This window comes from Sesamum indicum, linkage group LG1 (assembly GCF_026168435.1).
Source record: "Sesamum indicum cultivar Baizhima isolate 11 linkage group LG1, ASM2616843v1, whole genome shotgun sequence".
Taxonomy (NCBI): Eukaryota; Viridiplantae; Streptophyta; class Magnoliopsida; order Lamiales; family Pedaliaceae; genus Sesamum; species Sesamum indicum.
In genome coordinates this window covers 13,967,819-13,989,536 of record NC_142657.1, presented here as the reverse complement: position 1 = coordinate 13,989,536, position 21,718 = coordinate 13,967,819, and the positions used below count along the sequence as shown (strand labels likewise).

Here is a 21,718-nt window from a genome sequence, read left to right as displayed (position 1 = left end):
CCTTGAGTATGGATAATCCGATTCCTTGAGTTTCAGTAGTTGCTTCTTAGCACGCATTTCAACCTAACAAGTACGGCTAATTAGTGTAGTGCAACTACCACTTTCAATTCTTACAGCCTCTTTAAACCGCAGCACAGACTCACTTGTCTTCAACCAAATGAGAAATGGGGACTGAAAAGGTGAAATTGGCGGTGATTATCCAGAACCCATCCAACAAGGAAGATTTTCTCCTAACAAAGCAAACGCCACCCCCGAAATTCAACGACCCTGAGTATGATTTATATCAGGATTCTGATCTTTGGGACTTGCCCTCTGCACAATTATCACTTCTTGATAGCCCGTTGAGTAGTTCTCAAGTTCAAATTGGAGCTGAGGACAATTCCTTGTTGGAATTCTTAAGTGGGTTTGATCTTGATTCAGCTATTAATCAGGTAGTTAACTGCATTACGATGCAGTAACGTTTCTTTTTTTCCTTTTTCATCCTTTTTAGCTCTAAAATATGCCAAGAGTGTAGGAATTGCTTTTCTTTTCTTTCTAAGGAAATGTTGAGTTACTGGAGACGATGTCCGAAAATTACATTTTGGCTATCAGGTGTTAGCAAGTTAAACTAATTAGCTGGAAGTTTGCTTTAAGACCTCTTTCTGGAAAGTTGGCTATAACTGAAGGTATTGAGTAAATCAATTAATTCTATTGCCTACATTGCTTAAAATCATGACCACCAGATGTTCAATTTCATGGTAAATCCAAAACATAAGTCCAAATTACATTATATTGTCCCCAAAAATTTTCATATATTTGATGGTTCAGACCTAGGCTGGCTTATTAGTTGAGTCAAAAATCTCGCGACAAGTTGTTAATTCGGTTTCTCGATGTCTATGATGTAGGTGCTTGGGCAAGTGGGATTTCTGAAAGCCACCAAGGTAAAGTGGAATGTCTCAAAGGTCGTAGAGGAACCTGAATTTGGACCTGGTGTACCAGTTAAGACCGTGTATATTGTCGGAGAATTAGAACCCAATGCTGCGATGTCAGAAGGTTTGTTAGTGCTCATTCTTTCCTTAGTATGTAGTTCCTCAATGGCTGATATTTGAGGGATGATCAGAAGTAAATTGTGATGCTAATGCTTGGAATAAGTACTCAAACTATCTTTTTATTGAAGGTTCTAGAATGTCGTGTTGAATTTCTTTCTCATGTGTCAAAATATATTCATGAAAGTTTGAACACATAACATTTCCCATAAAATTTTCAATATGTCATGGTCCATGCATGTGTTTACTCTAAAAACAGATTTAGCTGGTAAGCAGACTTCTTGTGAGACTTATAATTTGTGTTGTTACACTTACAGATTGCTGGAAGTGGAGGAACACCAAAGACTGTGCGGATTTGCTTCTGGAAGCAAAGCTTCATAATGATCGTATAGGGCCATTAGTTTTTGTTGGTCTTCTGAATGATTCAATGGAAATTACGAACTTGAACATTCCTGCCACCTTGAGATCTCAGGTTCGTTTCTTTGTGGTTGATGTTAAGTTTCATGAGAAAAAGCTAATTCTACTTTTGATGTGCCTTTTGCATCCTTTTGTTTTCCTTTTCACCTTTACTTGCTTTATCTGGACCCCCTAAGCCAGGCCATTCTAAGGTAGATTAATATCCATCTAAGCTTTTTGCACAGTTGAAAAACTTGTTTTCTACTTTTCCCAGTCAACACTCCCTATCAGTCATTATTGATTGAAGAATTAGGTAATGCTAAAAACAACTGATAAACAGCAAGCACCTTCTGCCTATGGTGGAAAATAAGAATAAGAACATTTTGACAGGGGTTAAACCAAAAAGACTTGTTTTACATATTCCAATGGCTGCAAATAAATAGTTGGGACCCGCCATCATTGCATATGATGAAATTCAAATCATGGTTGCTATTCTTTTTTCAATAAATTTAATGATTTGGAAAGTCTGAGTTCTATGTATACTTAAATATTTAACATGCATTTGACGATGACACGTGACAGTTCTATGGTGACCATAGAAAAATCATATATGGATCATTCACTTTCATCTTATATCTTCGTTAACATTTTTCTATATGATATATTGATATATTCATGCAGCTTCTTGTTCTGGAAGTAAAAATTTCAATTACCACAGCTTGAAATAAATCCACTATGTTCATGTCAAATTACAGAATCCTTCTCATTCTGCAGGAATATCCTCCTGGTGTTAAACTTGTTCCCATGAGAAGCAGAACAGCGAAGCCTTTCCACACCACAAATTTAGTTGTGTTTGTGCCTGGGACTAGCTATGATGGCTTGGGTGGTGATAATTTTATTGCTAGTGGAGATGCACTCATCATAGATCCTGGATGCAACTCTGCTATGCACAAAGAGGTATTATGTCTATTTTACTTGACACAGAACATAAAGAGAATGTAGAAAGTGTGTAGGCAGCTTAGCTTATGATCCTTCGGTTGTGATTTTTTTCGGATGCCCTTAAGAAATAGAAATATACTAGAAACAATTAAACAAGCTTATGCCAGTAGTGAATCTCCTATGAAGAACACATAACATTTGATTCTACGATTTACACCACATATTGCCACTTTATAATCTAAATGATAAGTCATCTGTGAAAGGTGACTTAATCTACCTGGAAAATCCAGGAAAGCTCTATCAAGGATGGAATTATTGTTGCGAAGTGATTCGTGGAAGGATTTATTTATAACTTAGGGTGTGATAGTATTCCATATCTCATTTCAGTATATTTCAGTATATAATGAAACTGCGACCTGGATCAAAGTAATTACTGTATAGCAATTCAAAAGTACCTTGTAATGCTATTTAGATCAGAATCAATTTTGCACTTTTAAATTGGTTTGATGTCATCATGACATGTTACCCTTCCACTATCAGCTGGAACACATTGTTACTGCACTCCCACGGAAGTTGGTCGTGTTTGTGACCCATCATCATCATGATCACGTCGATGGTAAGCTTTTCACAAAGTGAGTGTATCTAAATTTTGTTTTGTTCAGATGTTTTAAGTAATGTTAGGATATGATCGGCCTTAACAAAAAGTTGATCTCAAGACTTCATTATATCTTGATGCCATGACCTCCTTGATGTATAATTTATCTCATGGCCTGATCTGTTATGTGTCCTTTTCTTTTCTTTTCTTTTTCTTTTGGTGTATGGTACTTATGGTGGGTTAGCCTTGATGTCCTACAGGTCTCTCCATCGTTCAGAAGTGCAATCCTGATGCTACTCTCTTGGCTCACGAAAACACCTTTCGACGAATTAGTAAAGGTGCAGTGACTTAGAGTTAATATATGTTCTCTACATTTTCCACTTTACTTGAGATTGAAAAAAACACTAATTTTTGTGACACACCAGTTTTTGAGGGTAGAGTTGCTTGTGTTATTCTGACAACAAACCAAATGCTAAGATGAAAAATAGTCAAATATGCTCCCTAGATTCTTCTGGTTCATTCATAAATCAGAAACTACTTCAAACGTCTTATCAGTGCTCAAGAAAGGAAGGGTTCTTTGTATCGGATAATTCTTTTAACGCCTTAATTACGCTCATGAATGAGTGTTATGGCTGGAAGACTATAATGGATTTATGGTTACTAACAGAGGAACTTGGGCACTAGAATACTAAATTAGTAATAAAGGTTTGAGATTTCTTTATGAAACAAATGAAACTGCTACTAACATTTCATATTATGGATGCAGATGATTGGTCTCTGGGATATGTTCCAGTTCTGGGATCTGAAGAAATCTGTATTGGTGGTCAACGTTTGAAACTCATTTCAGCTCCAGTAAATTTCATGCATATTGCCTTTTCTCTATATTGTTTGTCACTGTTTGTTTTCCGTTATTTCATAAGGTACCACATGGATACATTTGGGTTCATTCAACTACTTATATACTTCAGCATTTAGGTTGACTTTTACTAAAAATAATATCTATATTTCTTTGATCATCATAAACCTTTTCATCAATGTAACAATTCCATGGGCTAATAAAGTTAAAAGAGATGTGAGTAGAAGTCGACCCCCAATGCAACTCCAGAGTAATGTGCGATTTCCAGTTCATTGAGCACTGTATCATCATTTGGCTTTGACTGTATGTCAGAACTATTCAACTAAGTTCACTGTGCTTGTAATGTGTTAGGTTAATCTAAGCTTCCGTTGTTGAACCTGCTGAAATTTTCCCCATGGTCAAATCTTATCAGGGGCATACAGATGGACACATGGCATTGGTTCATGCAGCTACTAACTCATTGATAGTTGGAGATCATTGTGTTGGGTAAGTTATTCAGACAACAATCTGGAAATATACAATTATAGGATGTGATTGATTTCATAACCTCTTATCAATTTATAATATGAGAACTTGATCTTTATGTGTGCCAAGAAAAACTGGCAGTGCGAATCAGAATTTTTTTGTTTGTTATCCATTATCAAGATTTCTTACAAGTGGTGATTAACTTTTGATTGTCTTTGAATATCACGAGATGTTTTGAACTGATGCTTTTATGTTATTTCAGCCAAGGAAGTGCACTCTTGGACATTACTTCTGGTGGAAATATGAGTGTAAGTTTTTGCTAAACACTAATGTATAAGGAACTCAGATTCTGCTTCGATTCGAGAAGGCACATCTTTGAAGTTGATATTTGAAAATGTAAAGTAAATATGCACCAGTGCACGTAGTGGTCACCTGGGCTTTCCCCATACACTTATCTACCCTCTTTCATCAATGGGCCAAATTTATTCAATTATTAGTCCTCTACCGGTCGATCCTGTTTATTTGAAATTTTCGTTTGCTTTTGTAGGATTATTTTCACACGACATACAAGTTTATGGAGCTATCCCCACATGTACTGATTCCTATGCATGGTAGAGTTAATATGTGGCCAAAGCACATGCTCTGTGGGTATCTTAAGTAAGATTAAAAAACTCCTGAATATCGGCTTATAGTTCCATTGTCGCACTTATCAATTCTTTTCAAATCCTTTTCTCAAATTTTCAGAAACCGCAGAAATCGAGAAGCTACTATCTTGAAAGCTATACAAGAAGGAGCCAAAACATTGTTTGACATTGTTGCATATACATATGCTGAAGTTGATCGCAGTTTATGGATTCATGCTGCATCAAATGTGAGGCTCCATGTCGATCACCTTGCCCTGCAGAATAAATTACCGGAGGTAAGATTCATTAGCCTTCTTTTGAAATCCTTACAGGGAGTACCTGAACCTATTTCTGAAACAGTGCTAAAACATAAATATTCTAGGAATCTGACTCATCGGATCTTTGTCAGAAGGATTGAAACTCCCTAAATGAGAACCTTTTACCCATGTCAACAACCTTTCCTTCATTCAAGACCTAAGAATTTTGGATACAGCTGTATAGGTAATTAAGCACCTAGTAGGAATTTGAGGAAAGTAGTCTGGATGAACTTATATCCTAAAGACGCAAATGATAAAAAAGCATAGCTTTTTATCATCAGAAGTTGGATAAAAATCACAAGCTAATTAAACTAGTCATGACTGCTTATTCTGTTGTATGACTTGCTTTAATTATGTGAAGTATTCTGGTGTAACGTCGGAGTATTTTGTTTACTGGAACTGGCTTGTTGAAGTAGACTACAAACTTTTCTCTGAAACATGCAGGATTTCTCTCTAGAAAATTTCAACGGCAGTTTAGCTGAATTTGCTGGAAGTGTGGGTAAATTATGAGCATGAGGAAAGCTACTCCTTTATGACCTTGTCCACACTTACATCATCTTAGGTTGGACTACTTCCCTGTTACCAAGAATTAGAGTGATTGCTGCTGATTATGTTTTCTTAATTATAAATACTTAATTGAAAGTTCCTGGTTTTTAGTTCTCTCTCTCTCTCTCTCTCTCTCTCTCTCTCTCTCTCTCTCTCTTTCTCTCTCTCTATCTATCTATCTATCTATCTATATATATATATATATATATATGCTTGACCTGGAGCTCTTCTGCTTTGCCATGTCTAGGAATTCTCGGTGCAGAGATTTCATTCAACCTGTAAACTGAATTTCTTTTCTCGTTGGATATGGGAATATCTACGCAGTACTCTCTCCATAAAGCATCATCATTTACAGATAGTTCAATTTCTAGGAGCAGGGGCGGTGGCAGCCATTGCTGTGTTTGTACTCCGATGGAGAGGTGCTTAGCTCAAAGAAAAGGGCGTAAGCATATTCAGAAGAAAGCATAAGAATATCAGTACAGTATGCTCTGTTGTATCATCAATAAGACTTGCAAAAAAAGTTTCATTCAACTTGTTTCCATCAAATAGATCAATGAAAGGATCTCGTGAGATACCAGTATTATTAGTTAGTAGCATTATCAATACAGAAAGCCCTTATAAATTGTTCTGCCCCTCCCCCCCTATAGTAAAACATAATTAGATTGATATGTTGAATGGGGCAGCATGGAATGACATATGAAACATGCATTTTTCGCTGCTGCAACACATGAGACGGCAAAGCCTCCCCTATTCCCCTCGCTTGGTTAAAGCTCTCATTCTATTGCAATCATCACTTTTGCAGCAGAAATCTCTTTATCAATGATAGCAATCACTTCTCTCTCTCTCTCTCTCTCTCTCTCTCTCTCTCTCTCTCACGCACGCACACACATTATGTTAGTACTTTCCATGTGGGGTTGAGCAAGGCCTTCACTTTCCATTCTTGTTGATGATATGAAAATGCACCAAGGGATTTGTTTCCTTTACAAAGAAAAAGGGATATATTAAAATCACTATGCCTATCAAAGAACTCTCCGTTCGCATCCGGAGAGAAGTCAGAGATGGAAAATTTCAAGTTGCTACAACTATAATCTTCTGTCTATCAATTGCATTTCTTGTCTTAGTCTTAGGAATGATCATCAATGATCACTTCAAAAAGTTTGTGCTATATGAGGATCTACACTTCTCTTCCCTCAATGCATTTCCTCCACTATTTTCTTCATCTTTATCTCCATGCATGCAACAATGCAATAGTTCAAACACAGCGTACGGATTGAAAGAGTGGATTTCTCCAAAAGATCGTTGGCATTCAATGACTGATGAAGAATTGATGTGGAGGGCCTCAATGGTTCCTGGTATAGTTCAATATCCTTTCAATCGAACACCAAAAGTTGCATTCATGTTCTTAACTAGAGGAAGATTACCTTTGGCACCACTTTGGGATATGTTCTTTAGAGGACATGAAGGGCTCTTCTCAATCTACCTCCATACCTTGCCGGAGTTCACATACGAGCCCTCCAAGTCATCGGTGTTCTACAAACGTAGAATACCTAGCAAGGTAGACAAAATGTAATCCGACTACAAATGAAGCTTTTTGCATTCTAGTTTTCATAAAGATTTATGAGTTATTCTTTTTATATCTTACAGTTGGTTCAGTGGGGAAGATCAACCATGATCGATGCAGAAAGACGTCTTCTAGCAAATGCCCTTCTAGACTTCTCAAACGAAAGATTCGTTCTTTTATCAGAAACATGCATCCCTTTATTCAACTTCTCCATCATATACAACTACCTCATAAACTCCAACCAAAGTTTTCTTAGTACCTTTGATGATCCCCGGCCCATCGGGCGAGGCCGATACAACAAGCGGATGTGGCCCACAATTACGTTATCTGATTGGCGCAAGGGATCCCAATGGTTTGAAGCCAATAGGGAACTTGCCCTAGCTATAGTGTCAGACATCAAATACTACCCCCTATTTAGAAACCATTGCATGCCACCTTGTTACATGGATGAACATTACCTGCCAACAGTAGTAACTAAATTTTGGCCAAATTTGACATCAAATAGGACAATTACTTGGACTGATTGGTCTAGAGGGGGCTCACACCCTGCGATGTTTATGAGAAATGATGTCACAGGGGGGTTTCTTGACCGCATGCGAAATGGATTCAACTGCACCTATAATGGTGAGAGGAGCACAATTTGCTTCCTCTTTGCAAGAAAGTTTCATCCTAATACTTTACAACCTTTGCTTAGGGTTGCACCAAAACTACTAGGCTTTGATCCTTAAATTCTTGATTCTTGGAATGTTATTACTCCATTTAGTTCTTGTAGAAGAAAATAAGAGGGGGAAAGTTATCTTAAGATGATTGTAGTTTGATTTACGGTGTGATCAAATACTAGAAACCCGTAATCCAAATATGTGACTTGAGCCTATTGTTGGATTACTTGACCCAATAGAGATTTCAGCAGTTAAGTCATCTGGGTCCAAGGCATCTGTAAAGAGTCTGAATATAAGTTCAATCTATCCGATGGGAACCTGAAGGAAGTTCCAATGCAGTATTTCCTAATAAAAACGGATAACGATTCTTATCATTAAATTTTATCTACTCCTTGCAAAGAAAAGGACAAAATGCAGTTGCACTTCAAGTATGGGACACCGAGGTAGAAGAATTTCCAGCTTATAAATGCAGATGCATTTGCAACCTAGAAGTCAAGCCATAAAGAAAAACCACTAAATATACAGAACTTGAACAAATGGAAATCAAGCTTACACACAGCTAGACATCGATCATTCACTCACTCTATGTGTGTCTTCAGAAACAGTTGGCGACTCTGAAACTGAATTAAGAGATTCATGTGATGGTGAAACTTCCACTCCCCGTAACTCTTCGATCATTTTCACTATATGATTCATATTTGGCCGTTGATCGGGTGAAGCCTGGGTACAAGCCATCGCGATCTGCAACAACCCCACCAGTTCCTCTTCAATGTCTTTGTACCTCATAAGCTCCAAATCGAACACCTCAGCTGTCCACTCCTCTCTCACAACAGACTGCACCCATCTTGGCAAATCAAGGACCCCACCATACCCCATGCCGGGACCACTATGGTCAACTACAGAGGGGCATTTTCCAGTTAGCAGCTCCAATAATAGGACACCAAACGAGTATACATCAGATTTTTGGGTTAGCTTTCGACCGTACAGTGATGCTTCAGGGGCACGGTAGCCATTGGATTTTGGGACAGAGGAAGGTGGTACGAAAATGGAGAGTCCAAAATCAGATAGCTTGGCATTGCCAGCCTTGTCAATGAGCACGTTTGTTGATTTGATGTTGCCATGCATGAGCCTAAGGGATTTGCACGAGTTGTGGAGAAAGGCTAATCCTCGAGCTGCTCCAGCTGCAATCTTTAACCGCATGGTCCAGTCTAGTGGAGTTCTTCCGGGGCCTCTGTTGCCTGCAAAGATTCATAGGAAGTATCTAGCATACTGCTTCACCAAAGTTTAAAAAATTGTAGCATACCAACACAACTACTAGTTAGTAACAAATGCAGTTGGCTTTCATACTGTGGCTCAACCATTATACCATGGTCCCCAGACCAAACAAAAGTTGGTAACGGGCCTTGAGTTTCTTAGTAGCAGAATTTCTTCATAAATCCCAATACATGTTATATCTTCAATTTTTCAAAAGATATATGATTTCATCTTCTATATCCCAATACATGTTCTACCATCAGTTTCATAATCACAACAAATAGACAGAGGTTAGGACAGTGATTTCAGGAAAGCATTAAATTATTAGCAACCTTTTCAACTTCTCGCTATCGATTATCAAATGCAGGTGCATCTCAGGCTAACAGGATAGAAGATAGAAGTGAAAGAGCTCCAAGAACAAGAACAAAGCAGATGGCCACAGTAAAGCCAATTGGGGGGGGGGGGGGGGGCATATCAACTGTAACCACACGTGTAAACAAAATGATTGACCTAGCAACAGCTCCCTTTATCATTGTCCTTGAATTTTCCATTAATGATAATATCACATCCACTACCTTCAGTACGCATAATGGATCTTTGTATTCAACCACCCGATGCCATTTCTACTACAGTTTACACCTGCAAGCTAAGTCACAAACACCTAACACAAAGAAGAAACAACAAACGCAGTGCAAATCAGACAGCAAAACAGAAATGAAAATAGCTTACCATGAAGCAGCCAAAACAAGTTGCCATTTGGCATGTAATCATGAACCAACAATTTCTCATCCCTAGCAAAATAATAAGCCTTCAAGGCCACCAAATTCGGATGCCTAAGCCTCCCTAAAACCTCCATTTGCTGCTCAAACTCTTTCTTCCCATTCACAGTTAAATCTTTCAATCTCTTCACCGCCACCACATTCCCATCATCTAAAATCGCCTTATACGCCGTCCCAAATCCGCCTTTCTCAAGCATTTCAGCAGACGCCCTTAACAAGTCCTCCAGCTCAAACCTCCTCTCCCCATCAAAAAATATCATCTTTCCCCTCTCGAATCCAGATTGGCCCGGGTTCGGATACGGGCTCGATGAGTATACTATTTTCTCCACTTGGGACCCGCTACTCTTTCCTGACGTTAACTTATTAGAATAGTTCCTCCAGAAGTAGCAATATAGAAGCATAGAAACTAACCCCAAAACCAGAAAATCTCCGACTACTATGCCAATTACGGCTAGCGAGCTGATTCTACTCCGATGAGTACTTCGAGATTTCGTGGGCTGATTTGTCTTCGGCATTGTTGTTGGAGATGACGAAACAGTCGTCCTCGGGCTTAGCGGGGAAGCCATTGCCCCACCAGGCCGGGTCGGGTTGTTGGACACCGCCTTACATTTCTCTAACGGTGGCCCGCATAAATTGTGGTTGTTCGAAAACGACGACGCAGGGAAAATCGAAAGCGCACTCGGTATCTCCCCCGTCAACCCGTTTTCCGACACATTAAAATCCTGCAAGTTGGGTAAATTCAAACGCGAAATGGGACCAGTGAACCGGTTTCCTTCAAGCCTTAGAGTCAGCAAATGCGTCAACCGGTTCATGCTCAAGGGTATACTCCCCGAAAAATTATTGTAAGACAGATCAAGGCGGTAAAGCTTCGAAAGCGAAGATAATGAGGCTGGGAAGTCGCCGGAGAAATGGTTGTGAGAAATGAAAAGGAGCTTAAGACTAGTGAGGTTTGAAAGATCCGGAATTTGACCCGAAAACCCGTTTTCCTTGAGGCTGAGAACCCGGAGCTGGGTTAAAGAAGTAAGGGAAGGGGATAAAGAGCCTCGAAGATTCAGGTTTTCCAGGACTATACGGGCGACCCTGTTGTGAAGGCACGAAACTCCGACCCATGAGTCGGTCGTGCATGGGTCAGAGGATGAGTTCCAGGAGGTGAGAAGGGCGTTGTTTGGATCGACGGCGGATTTAAAGAGGAGGAGGGGTTGGACGTCAGGGTGGTCTGATGCAGCGGTGTAGTGGAGGAGGAAGAGAAAGAATGCTATGTTTAAATGGTTTGGTTTCAGCATTGCCGCTGCCACCATTCTTGGTTGGTGTTGTGTGTGTCTGAGAGAGAGAGAGAGGGAGACACAGAGAGAGAATGGTTGCCGCCTGCTGCAGTGAGCTCTCAACTCTCTACTCGCTTAAGTAAACAAAACTTCAATCACGATTCACATATAGATATTATTTTAACCAAAATTTATAATAATTAAACTGTTAAAAACTTTTAAGCCACTTGCATGAGAAAAAAGAAAATAATAATAAGAAACCCTAATCTTATATATAAACTCTCAACAACTGATAGTCTGTGTATTTTATGAAGGTTTTCTTACTTAAAATATATTCCACAAGTTCTTGTATTGTTAATTATTGGTTTTTACCATACTATTTCAATGCTATACAAATCTTAATAGGTATCAAGTTATTATAATCATCGAATTAATTTGATGTCGGCAATTCATATAAATCATACCATAGATTTTATCTATAAATAGTTGTTCTTTATATTATATGTATGATTTTTGTTATCTTAATATTTCTATGGTCTCTATTATTTTGTTTGACAGCCTACTGATTTAAACATCGAAAAACTATAACTAAAATATGTTGGATGTAATTTTGATCATGATCTGGTTCGTATGTTCATTCTTGAATAATGTAAACATACTCTTTATATTTGGTTCAACAATCACTCTGAAATTACTTAAAATTACACGTTGTAAATTGGTCGTAATTAAGAAATGAGAATAAGCAATGAATAATTGGTTGATTAGTGGAGGAGGGAACCGTTTTGAGGAGAGCTGGTTGCCTAAAGGCGCATTTGTCTTCGTCTCCAGGACTTCTGACAGAAAGCGCCACTTTCACGTCTTTTGGTGCTAATAAAGAAATTAACAGTCAAACCTCATTAATTAATTAATTAATTAATTACAATACTTTTTTGCACTAAAATGTACAAATACTGCTGCAATTAGTTTTTGGGGGTAACGGTTGTTATTGGCATTGTCTTCTTTAAAGCATTTATTGAGAACTAATCTTGACAAATATTCGATTCATTATTTCGTTTTGTTCTGCTTTTTCTGACACTCCCCTGAAAATGCGAGTTATTAAAATAATATAAAAATATATATTTCCAGTTATACCAAAAATCAAATATAGTTGCAAATCTTTTAGGAGTCCTAAGTGTTATCAGTAGCACTAATGACTTGGGCTTTGATTTCCTTTATTATTTTTGTTTATATTATAATCGTGAAATGTAATGTAGAAATTAGTAGTAATTAGTCTTAATTTTATAATATTTTGAATTTTTTTATTAAATATTTTTTATAATTAAAAAATTAATAAAATATTTTAATATTTAATTATTTTTTAACAATTAAGAAAACTAAAAATAAAATACAAATTAAAAAGATATATGCAAGTATAAATTTCGTTATTTTCTTTTTTTATATTCAAGGGTAGATTGCAATGAGTTTTTCTAAAATTTAGTATAATTATAAATATTTCTTTATTATTTAATAAATATGGATTCATTGCACTACGATCCAAGCATGAAATTGTCAATTTTGTTCTTCTTGTACTTTTTTTTAAAAAAATGAAAAATTGTAAGAAACTTGAAGAACATATAAAAAAAAATCTACTTAGTCTATATATGTTCCCTTTTTTTGTGATATTAATTATATATATATATATATATATATGTGACTCGTGCTGGAACTGATTTATACAGAATTGTATGGGTGGTGGATGATTTAATTTGAATTACTATGTTTGAAATGTGAATGTGCATTGAAGTATTACATTGTTTAAATGGTGTGTTTGTTGATACTTGTAAACAGAAATATATCGATATGTGGTTTTACGGTACTATATGCTTACATGAATGGTGATGTGTAGAAATGAGGAAGTGATAAAAATTGAATATACGTGTGATGTGAATACCCCTTAATGTTGTTAAATAGCCTATGTGACAAATGAAAATAAAAGAGTTGTGATATAATGTAAAAAGAGCTATGATGCGATATGATAAAAACAATGATATGATACGAAAAGAGCTATGATGTGAAATGAGATTGATGAGCCTTCGTGACGTGTTAAGGGGATTCACTTAAACACTATATAATAAATTGCAAGAATGAGTTGGTGGAGAAGAACACTATATCACCTTTTAGTAAGCAGATTAGGAAAAGAGGAGTTTAACTGATTGTCTTGTTATGAATTGGCTATATTATATAACAAAGTTAGTTATGTTGAAGTTAAATTGATTACATTCTATATATATTGCTCGTTTTGTCTTGTCTGGACTACATTTAATGTACATATGTAGATAGTGCATGCTATTTGCTTATTGAGTTGCAGTCTCATTCATCTGCTAATATTTTTCAGGTATAGATCTTTACCCATTGAGAGCTAGGTCCGACCCTTACATATCAGTCAGGTAGGACTAGTATCTAATTTCTTATTTATCAATAAAGACATAAATCACCTTTAAGGATTGTGTAAAATAAATTAAAAATGAGAATGACTGAACTAATTATAAAAGTTTCATGTTGTGGTATTCAATAGGCATATGTATAATCTTGTGGGTAAAATGAATAAAATTTGTTAGTCGTGATGATGAGATTACGTGTATATATAAACTCAATAGAGATTGGATTATGTGCTTGTTTATATATTTAAAACAAGGTTTACTTTAAGTGTGATATTTAGAAAAGATATAGACGTAGTGTCGTTAGAGGCTGCTACTTACGAATACTCCATCGTTGTTTTAAAAATTACAAATATTCCCCTCTAATGAAAAATAATTATATATATAGCCCCTAAACAATGATGCAAACAATACTACATATTTTACAATTACTAATTTTTTTTTAAAAAAAATTAAGGATGGATAGAATAAATAACCCACAAGGGATAATAGTCAATAAAGTATTTAAATTTTTTAAGAAATATATAAACTAATACTTCATAATCTAAAATGGCATTTTGGTTATTCACCGTAAAAATTGAATGAAAACCTAACAGAATGTGCTTGTCGTTAGACGGATGTTAAAATCAAAAAATGCTTGTAATTTTTCAAACAACATGATGTATTTAAATTTATACTAAATCTCAAAAAATGTAGCTGTAACTTAACCTTTTAATTTTTAGCAAAAAGCAGGTAAGTAAGAAATCATAATGAGCATGAGTTAGATTATGATCATATTTCCCATTTTTGCATGAGAAATTGTAAAATTCGAAAGTGAGAGGAGAAAACAGATGTAGTTAAGGGGTTCACTTAGAATCTCTAGTTTCTATTATTAAACATTGGAATTTGTACTTAGGATATGATTAATCATTCTGTCCAAACACATATATAATTGCTTATTGTGGCACAATTTTCAAAATATGGCTTTATGTTTTCTTTTATTCTGTGGTATGGTATTGACTCAATTCCGCCACATTCTTTTCTCCTACACAAAAATTTTAAAGACAAAAATATAACCAACCATAGTAGAATTCAAGTTTTCAAATATTTTTTTCCGGTTGGTGCAAAAATTTGTAATAAATACGACGTTGGTTATTTTCATGAATAAGTTTGAGGGGTTGAAATCCAATTTGTTGACTGAATAATCGATAAAATGTGAAAATACAGTTGAAAAATAATGAACAATGTCAATTTTCAAAATGAAAAAATTCAAGTAACCCCTTGTGATATCGCAAACGAACAAATTACTTTCTTATGAAAAAATAAATAGTGATTTACCTCATTATATTTTTTAAAATAGAATAATTTACCCTTCTATGATTTTTAAAATGAGGCAATTTACCTCCCTGTATAAGGAGGTAAATTGCTTCATTTTAAAAAGTACAATGAGGTAAATTGCTATTTACTATTTTCAAAATATAAAAGGAGTATGTAGTTATGAGTCGAGATTAATTACAAAAAACGTGTTTGACTATGCTTTTTTTACAACATCTTATAAGATGTTTTGAATATTTATAAGATGTTGGATCTTATTTTAAAAATAAACTCATAAAGTATTTGGATAAAAATAAGATGTTAAAATTTATACGATATTTTTACATCTTATAAAATGTTAGTGTATTTGACAATAATAACGTATTTTTACTGGTTAAATGACAAGAAAGGACATAATACCATGCATTAGAATCAAATGAGTAGCTGTTTACTAACATCATTTGTAATTAAATTTTTTTAAATACTTTCATAAATAGTATACATTAGTTTAACTAAAAAAAATTAATAAATATTTTTTTAACAAAGATAAAAAATTGACAAATTATTACGAAATAATTTTTTATTGTTAAAAATATATTAATTATGTCGAGAGTAGAATTTGAATATAGCAAATTAATGAGTTTCTTTTTTTTTTTTTTGGTCTTTTTGTCTTATGGATTATTCATTGCATAAAGCTTATAAGATGTCACACAAAAAGCTATGAAAGTTCACTTTTTTTTGAAAGTATTTTTATAAGATTCAAAACATTATATTCTGAAATTTTATAAGTTTTTATAAAAAAATCTTAAATTTTTTAAAATATTTTGTGGAGCTTTTAAGCTTAGCCAAACAGCCTCTAGTTGTGATTTTTGAATTTAGTAATGCTTTCTTTCTAATTCTATTTTAGTATTTAATACTAATTTAATGTTATTTATTAATCAACATATTCTGATTTGGGTCATTCCACCCTTTTTGAGCAGCCCAAACTGAACCAAAGCCCAGCCCACACCGAATCATATGATCCAAATGAACTCAAAGCCTAGTTCTATAATATACGTACATTTATGTATAGCATTAGCGGAAGGTTGAAGCCACTAGGGTTTTACCAAGTGAAAGGACTGTGTACATTTGTTCATCAGTAGCTCAGAACTCTTCCGCATCCCCGATTGCGAAAATGGTGCGTTCTATCTTTCGGTCAACATGAATCACTGTGTCTCTATGCTGCGTGTCCTTGTGTTCGAATTTGTTTGTTTGTTTAATTATAATTGTTTCGTGTTCAAGTTTCAGTTTTTATGTATGAGATTTTGAAGTTAGAAGCTTGGTGAAGATTTTTATGGTTATCGTGATCTTTATTCGTGAACTTTCTATATAATGTTCCAGTGGGTGACAATTTGGGCGATTCTTTTTCTTTCTTTGGTGTTTTTCAATGCAACTCATGGAGACGCTATGTTTAAATGGGCTGTTTATTGGTAGAGCGGTGTTTCTCTGTAGGTCCTTTTTTTTCCTGGGTTCTAAATCTCTAAATATTCATTATAATCAAAATGAAAACTGATATCGTGGTAAGAAATGTTGGTTTTGAGTGTCTGAACGTGGTTTGCGGATTTGCGGTCTGGTTATGGTGGAAAGAAGGCTGTCAAAGCTGCTAGTGTCACCTTAAAAGCATTTGACATGCCTTGTAATTAGCCAATGTGAGGAATTTTTTTGGAGAGGAAATGGCAAGAATATGCAGTTGTACATGGGTTTTTATAATGATGATGATGTTGGAAGAGTTGTATTTTCTTGCAAGTCCACTGAGGTTGTATGCTAGTCTGTAGATGGTATGGTAAAGATGGGTTCAGGAGAATTAAGTGTTTGTGGCAATTTTGATTTCATTCAATATGTTTACTGGATTTCTTTCTGTTGCAGTATTTTATGTTTGTCATTGTTATTGTTGTTATGGTGTTGGCATATATTTCAGGCCTCTGCCAAGTCAAGGCCACAGACTAAGAAAGCTGCTGCTGCAGAAGATGAGGGCATGGATCCAACGGTATGTCCATCGCATTGTTTACCTCTATGTTTCTGGTGTTTCTCTATTTTGCTTTCTTCTTATCCATGTTGTTTTAGGGGGGTATTGTTCTGTTGCTAAAATGAGACTGTTTATTTTCACTAAATGCAACTTTCTGGGCTCAGCAATATTATGAAAATAGGCTGAAAGCTCTTGCAGCTCAAAAGGCAGCTGGGATCAACCCATACCCTCACAAATTTGAATGCAAGCTGACTATTCCCGAGTATGTGAAGAAGTATGAAGGTTTGAATAGTGGGGATCACCTTGAAGATGTTGAAGAAAGAATAGCAGGTACTAGAAATCAAATCTGATTTGTGCACTTAGTTTTAAGCAGCATGTTACTTTCCGTTAATGATATGAATGTTCCTTTTGGAAGGTCGGCTTATGAACAAACGATCGTCATCATCGAAGCTATTCTTTTACGATCTACATGGTGGGGGTGCTAAAGTTCAAGTTATGGCTGATGCAAGGTAACTGCATGTCTCAATTTATGCTCCAAGCAGCAAGAAGCTTGCTGTGGCTTAGGCCTCCTGCCATTTCTGGACTCTGTGTCTTGTGTTTTGTTGTGGCATATATACCTTGTTCACCATGGCAGTTCATCATGGTTTTGTGTAGGAAATCAGATTTGGATGAAGAAGAGTTTACACGGTTTCATTCTTCAGTGAAGCGGGGAGATATTGTTGGGATAATTGGATTCCCAGGTCTGTAAGTCTTTAACTTTTGGTATCTATGAAGCACTGCTCAGCAAAATGACAATCATAATACTTAAACACCATAACCACGACCTGCTAGATATCCAAATTATTGCACTTAAGAATTTTCTAGGATTGGGAACTTATTTGTTTGTAAAACTTTGATAGGGGCTTATGCAATTGATTTAGGATAAGCAAAGTGGCTTCATTCTGCTAGTGGCATGTGTTTTTTACTTATTAAAGCACTTTTCATAATACTTAAACACCATAACTGCGACCTGCTAGATATCCAAATTATTGCACTTAAGAATTTTCTAGGATTAGGAACTTATTTGTGTGTGAAACTTTGATAGGGGCTTATGCAATTGATTTAGGATAAGCAAAGTGGCTTCATTCTGCTAGTGGCATGTGTTTTTTACTTATTAAAGCACTTTACATGGTTTATGAAACTGTTAAATACAAGTAGATGAGAACTCATAGAGATTCTTACAACATGCACAGTCACATATGTATGCGTGGTAGGATATTTTGCTGGCAATCACGGCTTTCTATTTTCCTTGTTACGTTGTGTAGGCTGGGCACTTATGTTAAGCCCAGCAATGATGTAATTCGAACAGAACTGGTTATAGCATACCTAGCTTCTGAATCACTTTCTTGGTTTCTGCACGTAACATTTCCCTGATTTTAAAAAGTGCTCATAGAGTACTTCATTTTGCAGGTAAAAGTAAAAGGGGAGAGCTGAGTATATTTCCAAAAACGTTTATAGTGCTTTCTCACTGTCTCCACATGATGCCCCGTCAAAAGATTGGTCCAGGGTCGGATAACGCTAAGGTGACTGTTGTCTTCTCTTCTACATGTGTTGATACTGTTTGGCTTCTTTGCTGACATTTCAGTACTTTGGACAGACGACTGATGTCTGGGTCCCAGGAAGTGCCAGGAATCCTGAGGCTTATATATTGAAAGATCAGGTGCTACTCGACTCTTCATCATTTATTATTGGGTAGTTCCCCAGCTTGGACTGAAGGGCCACCATTGCAGTGTAGTAGTGCTTGTTGACCCATAGATCTGTTTTCTTACAGTGGATCACGATTTTGATGATAGGAAACACGGTATAGGCAGCGTTATTTGGATTTGATGCTGAATATGGAGGTTCGGGAAATATTTAAAACCAGGACTAAAATCATTTCTTACATACGACATTTTCTTGATGAACGAGATTTTATAGAGGTGAGTCAGTGTTGTCTTAAATGAATTTTTGTCTCTAGCTCATTTCCCTGCTTCACTTTAGATTTCTTCTTGTTCTGCTTTTCTGATTACCCCTTTTTAAGGTTGAAACTCCAATGATGAACATGATTGCTGGTGGAGCTGCTGCTCGGCCATTCGTCACCCACCACAATGAACTAAATATGAGACTTTTCATGCGAATTGCACCTGAACTATATCTCAAGGAACTGGTTGTTGGTGGTTTGGAACGTGTATATGAAATAGGAAAACAGTTTAGAAACGAGGGAATTGACCTAACACACAATCCTGAGTTTACGACTTGTGAGTTCTATATGGCGTTTGCTGATTATGATGACCTGATGAAGCTGACTGAAGATATGCTGAGTGGTGAGTGGCAAATCTGGTTTGTATCTTGACTAATGAAAATATTGCCTAATTCACAATTGTCTTAACAAATTCTATGTCGACAGGGATGGTGAAGGAACTTACAGGTGGATATAAAATTAAATATCATGCCAATGGGTTGGATAATGACCCCATTGAGATTGACTTTACCCCTCCTTTCAGGTCTGCAGATGATCTGCATGGTTTATATTGCCCCTGTACTTGTCTGATAAAGGAACATAAGAGGTCATTAATCTTTTTACTTCTGCAGGCGGATTGATATGATAGGTGAATTGGAGAAGTTGGCAAATTTGAACATACCCAAGGACCTCTCAAGTGAGGAAGCCAATAAATATCTGGTGGACGCATGTTTGAAGTTTGATATCAAATGCCCCCCTCCTCTAACAACTGCTAGACTTTTGGACAAAGTAATATATCGGTGCATATTGTATTTCCTTTTTTCTATCAGTTATCTCTTCTGCTTGCAGTCTATGCAATATGGAAAACATGTCCTTAACTTTTGCCAGCTAGTTGATTACTTGATTTTGTCTTTCATCCTTTTATGCGCAATCTTTCGCACTAATTATCAGAGAATCAGATTTTGTTTGACAACCCCCAACCCTGACCCCCTCTCCTCCCTCTGTTATAAATTGTTACTTCTATGATGAGTACAGCTTGTTGGCCACTTTCTTGAGGAGACATGCATAAACCCTACTTTCATCATCAACCATCCGGAGATCATGAGTCCATTGGCGAAGTGGCATAGGTCGAAGCCAGGCTTAACCGAACGATTTGAGTTGTTCATTAACAAGCATGAAGTACGTGTTTTGATAAGATATTCCATTCTTCTGTACCATTACCTTTGTTTTTTTTGTCTCACTCGATTTTGCAATACTGACTAATGGCTTTTGCAACTTCTGTGTTCTTGCTTGATAGTTCTGCAATGCATACACGGAGTTGAATGATCCTGTTGTGCAACGCCAGCGCTTCGCTGACCAACTCAAGGTATTTAATTGAAGAAGTAAATCATAACGTTGGCAGTGATGAATTCTGAATGTAAATTTGTGGGATGATGTAAAATGAAAATAGGACCGACAATCCGGTGACGATGAAGCTATGGCCCTGGATGAGACATTCTGTACTGCTCTTGAGTATGGATTACCTCCCACTGGTGGTTGGGGGTTGGGTATTGATCGAATCACGATGTTGTTGACTGATTCACAGAATATAAAGGTTAGCATACAACATGCTCCTCATAATCATATTAGCTTTGTACACAGGTGGACTCTAACTCAAGCGTATACTTCTTTCTTATGTTATGTACAGGAAGTTCTGCTTTTTCCAGCAATGAAGCCCCAAGATGAACCTACTAACAAAGAAAGGTACAAATTTTCCTTTCCAGGCTTATTACAAGTTTCAGGTGAAGTCACTTTTTGACAATTGGTTTTGCTGATCACAAACAAGATTGTTAACATATGCTGATGATGCAAATATGGCAAAATATACAAGTGGAACCTCACATTGCATATGGTTGGATTTGTTAATGGTAAATATGAACTAGACTAAGAGGAAGTTGATAGTTGGATTTGGGCAATCAGGTGGTGTGGTTTGAGATGCTAGTTTAATGGTCTGTCATATAATTATATGAGCCCTGATGTTTTCCCTTGCTGCATATTCAGTCTTGCATATATTGATGAATAATGGAAATATTAACTTACTACAATTTTCCCTATTGTAGCAACAAGAAAACTCAGGATGGACCTCCCTCTCAAGGTATGCAATCTCTATTATTCTATCTACAAACTTATATTTATTTTCTCCAAGTACAGTCATGCTTGTTAATATCCATGGAGAAGTTGATTGTTCTTTTGGTTGCAGAGCTCGAAAAGATTTCGTTGCAGTCATAAGAATTCTGAAGCGAACAAATAGGAGAGAAGACAAAACAGTTCTCAATTTGGATTAGGAGCTGATGCATTGAAATTGTGTTCCAACAATACGGACAATGTTATTTAGTTTATTGCAGCCAGTCTGTTACTCCTGCATCTTGAATTTTTAGGCCTTGCAGTGATTGAATGGTTTCGATTATCATATTGTACCTACAAATATCATATTCACTAGTTGATTTTGAAAGTTGCTTTCTCAATTGTGCTTATTGTATATCTATTGAGAACATAATGGCTACTATGCATTTTTGTGCTGTAGAAATATTTATGCTCAACCATCTGAAGGAAACAGCTATGTTTTTTATGATTGCATCCAGAAGACAGGAGGAACAAAAATGCATGTAGATTTACTGACTCAAATTTTTAGTTCTCCAATCATCTGCAAAACCCGACAGATGTTTGTTGAATTCCTTTGTTCTGACTGGGGAATTGATTTCACAATCT

General features: G+C 36.2%; 4 protein-coding genes across 7 annotated transcripts; 3 read left to right on the top strand and 1 right to left on the bottom strand.

The window, feature by feature from the left end:
* On the top strand, window positions 1-6,384 carry LOC105160704 (Metallo-hydrolase/oxidoreductase superfamily protein). 3 transcript variants are annotated; one of them, XM_011078193.3, is made up of 13 exons: window positions 2-431; window positions 885-1,032; window positions 1,343-1,497; window positions 2,196-2,378; window positions 2,901-2,976; window positions 3,216-3,293; window positions 3,722-3,807; window positions 4,224-4,297; window positions 4,539-4,584; window positions 4,824-4,933; window positions 5,021-5,195; window positions 5,661-5,778; window positions 6,010-6,149. In XM_011078193.3, the coding sequence occupies exons 1-12, from the start codon at window positions 165-167 to the stop codon at window positions 5,724-5,726; spliced, it is 1,464 nt and encodes a 487-aa protein (XP_011076495.1). In that variant the 5' UTR covers window positions 2-164; the 3' UTR covers window positions 5,727-5,778; window positions 6,010-6,149. The 3 variants fall into 3 exon arrangements, with proteins under 3 accessions (XP_011076488.1, XP_088736235.1, XP_011076495.1); XM_011078186.3 differs by lacking the exon at window positions 5,661-5,778 and having other exon boundaries at window positions 1-431; window positions 6,010-6,384; XM_088880109.1 differs by lacking the exons at window positions 5,661-5,778; window positions 6,010-6,149 and having other exon boundaries at window positions 1-431; window positions 4,824-4,920; window positions 5,021-5,161.
* Window positions 6,385-6,530: 146 nt separating this feature from the next.
* Window positions 6,531-8,336, top strand: LOC105160693 (glycosyltransferase BC10-like). Its single transcript, XM_011078176.3, has 2 exons — window positions 6,531-7,317; window positions 7,407-8,336. The coding sequence occupies exons 1-2, from the start codon at window positions 6,775-6,777 to the stop codon at window positions 8,049-8,051; spliced, it is 1,188 nt and encodes a 395-aa protein (XP_011076478.1). The 5' UTR covers window positions 6,531-6,774; the 3' UTR covers window positions 8,052-8,336.
* An 11-nt stretch (window positions 8,337-8,347) lies between these two features.
* Window positions 8,348-11,426, bottom strand: LOC105160685 (putative leucine-rich repeat receptor-like protein kinase At1g68400). Of its 2 annotated transcripts, XM_088880099.1 has the most exons (3): window positions 9,966-11,426; window positions 8,565-9,220; window positions 8,348-8,467 (listed from the first exon to the last, which is right to left on the bottom strand). In XM_088880099.1, exons 1-3 carry the CDS (start codon window positions 11,311-11,313, stop codon window positions 8,357-8,359), a joined length of 2,115 nt encoding a protein of 704 aa, XP_088736225.1. In that variant the 5' UTR covers window positions 11,314-11,426; the 3' UTR covers window positions 8,348-8,356. The 2 variants fall into 2 exon arrangements, with proteins under 2 accessions (XP_088736225.1, XP_011076470.1); XM_011078168.3 differs by having other exon boundaries at window positions 8,427-9,220.
* A 4,613-nt stretch (window positions 11,427-16,039) lies between these two features.
* On the top strand, window positions 16,040-21,474 carry ATKRS-1 (lysyl-tRNA synthetase 1). The gene is made up of 17 exons (XM_011078159.3): window positions 16,040-16,164; window positions 16,945-17,013; window positions 17,157-17,322; window positions 17,408-17,501; window positions 17,647-17,732; window positions 18,442-18,554; window positions 18,629-18,691; window positions 18,825-18,950; window positions 19,052-19,334; window positions 19,418-19,514; window positions 19,603-19,759; window positions 20,006-20,149; window positions 20,268-20,336; window positions 20,421-20,564; window positions 20,658-20,713; window positions 21,070-21,104; window positions 21,210-21,474. Exons 1-17 carry the CDS (start codon window positions 16,162-16,164, stop codon window positions 21,236-21,238), a joined length of 1,734 nt encoding a protein of 577 aa, XP_011076461.1. The 5' UTR covers window positions 16,040-16,161; the 3' UTR covers window positions 21,239-21,474.
* Window positions 21,475-21,718: the final 244 nt, after the last annotated feature.